The 5,433-nt window shown below is 35.7% G+C and overlaps 1 protein-coding gene across 1 annotated transcript; it reads left to right on the forward strand.

Moving 5' to 3' along the window:
- The first annotated feature begins 1,632 nt into the window (after positions 1-1,632).
- Positions 1,633-4,313, forward strand: LOC127261970 (uncharacterized mitochondrial protein AtMg00810-like). Its single transcript, XM_051290417.1, has 2 exons — positions 1,633-2,338; positions 4,021-4,313. The coding sequence occupies exons 1-2, from the start codon at positions 1,633-1,635 to the stop codon at positions 4,311-4,313; spliced, it is 999 nt and encodes a 332-aa protein (XP_051146374.1).
- Positions 4,314-5,433: the final 1,120 nt, after the last annotated feature.

A 5,433-nucleotide genomic window follows, 5' to 3' on the forward strand; every position in this document is an offset into this window, starting at 1 on the left:
ATGGAAGCCTCAAAGCCTTATCGGATCACAAAATGGTGCATGGACTTCTGGATATCAAGGAGAAACACGATGTGTATGATATTTGTATGATAAGAAAGCAACATCGACAACCTTTCCCGAACGATGTAGCTTGGAGAGCCAAAGAAAAGTTAGAGCTTGTTCACACCGATGATTGCGGAATGATGGACACTCCAACACATGCGGAAAATAGGTACTTTGTACTTTTTGTTGATGATAATTCACGTATGACATGGGTTTATTTCATGAGGCAAAAGTCGAAGATTTTCACCATATTCAAAAGATTCAAAAGCCTTGTCGAGAAGCTAAGTGGATGTGCCATCAAAACCTTAAGGAGTGATAGAGGAAAAGAATACACATCAACGGAGTTTATGACCTTTTTTGAGGATGAAGGAATGGTGTGCAGTCGATGCTACATGAGAAAGGACGTCCCAAAACTTTTTGGGCCGAAGCCGTCTATACCACGGTGTACCTTTCCAACCGATGTCCAACAAAAGCAATTCAACACAAAACCCCGATCGAAGCTTGATGTGGCCGGAAACCTTATGTTAACCATCTCAAAGTATTCAGGAGCATTCACTACGCTCAAGTACCGAAAGTGAAGAGAACAAAATTCGACGAATCAAGTGAGCGATGCATTTTTGTCGGATATAGCATGATGAGCAAAGGGTACTGAGTCTTCAGCCAAAAGCAAAATCGTGTCATCATCACTCGGGACATCCAAGTAAATAAAAATGCCTCATGGAATTGAGAAGAAAGCATAATTGAAAAGAAAGGGATAGTAATGGACTTCACTCCAACGGCAAGAGAAGAAGTTAACAATGAAGGAGAAGATGAGGCTGAACAATCAAGTCCCACCTCCTCAAATACCACAGATAAGGCTGATCCGTTCAGTCCTAACTCATCATACACTGCAAGTCCAAGTCCAAAGAGGTACAAATCATTGAATGACTGCTTCTTGCAATTATTGTGCAGTTGAACCCGAGAACTTTGAAGAGGCTATGAAGAAAGAAGCTTGGAGAAAAGCAATGAATGAGGAGATTCATGTGATAAAAAAGAATCACACATGGGAGCTTGTTGATAGGCCATCAAAAAAATATGTAAGTGAAGTGAAATGGATATATAAGGTGAAGCAAAATGCTGATGGCTCCATTCAAAGCACGACTTGTTGCCAAGGGATATTCACCACAAGCTGGAATTGATTACGACAAAACCTTTGTCCCGGTAGCACATCATGACAAAATTTGAGCCATCGTCGTACTTGCCGCAAGCAAAGATTGGACACTCTTTCAACTTGATGTGAAATCCGTATTCTTAAATGACACTATAAAGAAAGAAGTTTATGTCGAACAACCACCAGGATTCACCGTCAATGGAAAAGAAGATAAAGTCTACCGATTGAAAAAGGCATTGTACGGATTAAAGCAAGCACCCCGATCTTGGTACAGTGAAATCAACAACTACTTCATTCAAAGTGGATTTGAGAGGAGCAAGAGTGAGCCGACATTATACGTCATGAAAAAAAGTAATGATGCTCGTATTGCAGTCCTTTATGTCGATGACTTGATCTTCACAGGTAGAAACAAGGAAATAATCGAATAATTCAAGCATGACATGGCTCGCAAGTATGAAATGAGTGATATGGGTTTTCTCCGACACTTCTTGGGAATGGAGATTCATCAAGAAGAAGAAAAGGTGGTTATTTGTCAAAGGAATTATGCCGAAAAAATCTTAAAGTTCAAGATGCTCGGATGCAATCTAGTCTCCACACCCTCGACTATGGGGGAGAAACTAAAGCAAGATGATGGAGGAAAACCGGTTGATGAAACTCACTACAGAAGCTTGATCGGGAACCTTCTTTACCTCACAGCAACACGTCCTGACATCATGTTTGTCACAAGTCTCTTGACCCAACTCATGCAAAAGCCAAGCCAAATCAATTTTGGAGCCGCCAAGAGAGTGTTGTGCTACATCCAAGGTACCATGGATTTCGGATTAAGTTACAAGAAGAGTATTGATGTCAAATTCATTGCTTATTGTGATAGTGATTTTGGAGGATCCCTTGATGATTCAAAAAGCGCGTTGGGATATTGCTTTAGGATGGGATCGGCTGTTTTCACATGGATTTCAAAGAAACAACAAAGCGTTGCACAATCATCCTCCGAAGTGGAGTACTTATCAGCAACATTAGCCACGTCTCAAGCCATTTGGCTAAGAAGAGTCATGGGTGATCTCCGACACGAGCAACAAGAAGGAACCATGCTGTATTGTGATAACAAATCAGCTATCTTCATGGCAAAGAACCCAACGCACCACAACTGTACCCGTCACATTGCTCTCAAGCATCACTTCATTTGGGAGGTAATTGAAGACGGAGAAAAAAGGTTGGAACATTGTTGATCGGAGGACCAACTTTCAGACATCCTGACCAAGGCACTACCTCAAGAATGATTCCAACAACTTCGAGATGCTATGGGAATCGAACAACACATTAAGGGGGAGTGTTGAGAATTAATGTGTTGAATAACTGTGAAATAAACTCCCATGTTTTGAATTTTTGGATTAAAAATTTTAACTTCAAATTAAAAATTTAATAACATGGTTATGAGGCTTTAATACGTGTCGCTTACGAGCTTATGTAATATATATAGATCTCAAACCTTCATTGTAATTATCCATATTCTCAGCATCATCTTGTTCGATAATAAAAGTCATTCCATTATAATAAAAAAATCAACAAAACCCAATAAAAACCCTGAAGTTGCTGCTACATTTTTTTTCCCTTCTCGTCCTATTAGCCTCTGTTTTCTCTACCCACCAGCGTTGTTGGTCAGTATATGTAAGGTTTTTGTTATATTTATTTCTCTTTTCATCCCAATTTATTTTGATGATTTTATATCTAATTTTCTTGATTATGAGAACTTAATAGTATTTCTTATCGTGTTTAGAAACTTTAAATTGACATCTTGATATTTGGTATTTTGTTGGTGATGTTTAATACTTGATGTTTTGGTAAGTTGACATTCTATTTTAAACTTATTAAAAGTTTAGTGATTTAAGAGTAATGTTTTATATTGTATATTAAATATTAGAAATATATAATTGATATGTTAATACTATGTGGTCTATGTGAAGTAGTGGCCTATATGAAAGGTCTCCACTACTCCACTATCCCCACTACTCCACTTCATTATTAATGTTAATGTGAAATAAGTGAAAGGTCTCCACTACTATCCCTACTACACTACTCTTCATGTTAATTACTTCTTTGATGGAATGAAATAATTGAGACATGAATTTTAGACTTTTTGGTCCCCTAAGTAGCACTATATAAAGCCTTCTACACAATCTACAAAAGATAGTGCAAGTGCTTAGAAGAACCAAGAAAAATTGCATTCAAACTTGACACCAATGGCCGGAGGTATGTTTTATATATTCATTTTAGTTTCGATTCTTGAGTTTTATTCCGCAATGAATCGATTATTATGCTAACATTTGGTATCAGAGCTTGTTTTTACCTCTGCCTTGATGTTCTAAAATTTATTTTAAACATTTTTTATTTTTTTTGGTTTGAGATTTTTTTTATAAAATTGATGTTGAAAATCATTTTAAGATCGATATTCGTGTAATGTTATGTGATTAGTGTAGTTATGATTAATCTTGAAATAGCCACAATTTTTCTGATTAATTGAAATTATATTTTATATTTTTACAATCACATTTAATAAATAACATAATTTTAATTAATCATACGTGATATAATGAAATTTACCCACAAGAATTTTGTTATATTTTTATGAATAATTAGGATATTATATCAATCATATTTCTAATTTTCCACAGGAATTAGAAAAGGAACGTAGTTGATAGTTTTATCATATGATTAAATGAGTCTAATTGAATTAAAACTTTAGCCCACAGACATGTTTTATGTCAATAGATTCATATTTTTTCATGTCTTACATTGGTAAAAACATGTTTATTTATTTATTTTTATTGCAGCAATTCAATCTATTAATGTCTCTGATATGAAATCCGATATTCTCGATCTTAATGGAGACAATTATAAAGTTTGGAATGAGAGAATTATTCTGCATTTGGGGTGGATGGACATAGATTATGCCATCAAAAAAGATGAACCGCCTCCTATTACTGAAAATAGCACTCCAGATGAGGTCGATCTTTATGAAAAATGGGAGAGATCTAACCGTCTCTGCGTTATGTTCATAAAGACTCGAATATCTGCTGGAATAAGGGGTTCTGTGAGCATTGTACTAATGTCCGTGCCTTTTTGAAAGCTATTGATGATCAATTTCTGACATCTAATAATGCATTGGCTAGTACATTGATAATGCAATTCTTATCCTTAAAACTTACCGGGTTAAGAGGTGTGTGTGATCACATCATGCGCATGAGGGATATAGCGGCTCAATTGAAGCGACTGGAAGTTTATATGTCTGATTCCTTCCTTGTTTACTTTATTTTGTGTACTCTTCCTCTGCAATACGATCCTTTTAAGATTTCTTACAATACACATAAGGATAAATGGTCAATAAATGAATTGATGACCATGTGTGTTCAAGAAGAGGGACGTCTTATTGCTATGGAAGAGGGAGAGAAAGTGAACATGATGGCTGTGACCGAAGGAAAAAATATAAAATATCATGCCAAAAATAAAGGGAAGGAAAAGATTCCTCCACAAAATGACATCAAGAAAGCCAACACGTGTTTTTTTTGTAAAAATAAAGGACATATAAAGAAAAATTGTCCTAAATAGCTTAAGTGGCTTGAGAAAAAAGGTACTCAACTTTCATTTGTATGTTATGAATCAAATATGGTTGATCTTAATCATAATACATGGTGGATTGATTCTGGTTCTACAATCCATGTTACAAATTCCATGCCGGGATTGCAAAACCGGCGGAAACCAGTGGGAAGTGAGTTGAGCATCTATTCTGAAAACAAAATGCCATCACATGTGGAAGCTATTGGGACGTGCAATCTAGTTTTAAGTAGTGATTGGAAAAGACTTTTTACATTCCTAGTTTTGCTAGAAACTTAATTTCTGTTTCAAAACTTGTTTTATGTGGCTACTGTTTTACTTTCACCAACCTTGGTTTTTGTTTATCTTTCAAATCAAATATCATTGGAAAATGGAGTTTTGAGTGATGGTCTTTTTCCACTTAATATGCAAAATATTGATTTCTTTACTACTTTACACGTTCAAGATAATGTCGGTACTAAACAATGTATTATGGACGAAAATTCCTCTATATTGTGGCACCGGAAATTGGGACATATCTCCATTGAGAGAATTAAAAGATTGATAAATGAAGGAGTATTTGGTACCTTGAATTTTACTAATTTTGTGACTTGTGTGGATTGCATTAAAGGTAAGCAAACCAACAAGTCTAA

This window comes from Andrographis paniculata, unplaced genomic scaffold (genome assembly GCF_009805555.1).
Source record: "Andrographis paniculata isolate CXL003 unplaced genomic scaffold, ASM980555v1 Contig65END, whole genome shotgun sequence".
Lineage (NCBI taxonomy): Eukaryota > Viridiplantae > Streptophyta > Magnoliopsida > Lamiales > Acanthaceae > Andrographis > Andrographis paniculata.

What these genes read in the sequence shown, in the direction of transcription:
- LOC127261970 (XM_051290417.1), top strand. Translation starts at nt 1,633, where the DNA reads ATGGCTCGCAAGTATGAAATGAGTGATATGGGTTTTCTCCGACACTTC. An exon ending in GAACCCAACGCACCACAACT is followed by an intron (nt 2,339 to 4,020) that starts GTACCCGTCACA and finishes TTTTTATTGCAG; the next exon opens with CAATTCAATCTATTAATGTC.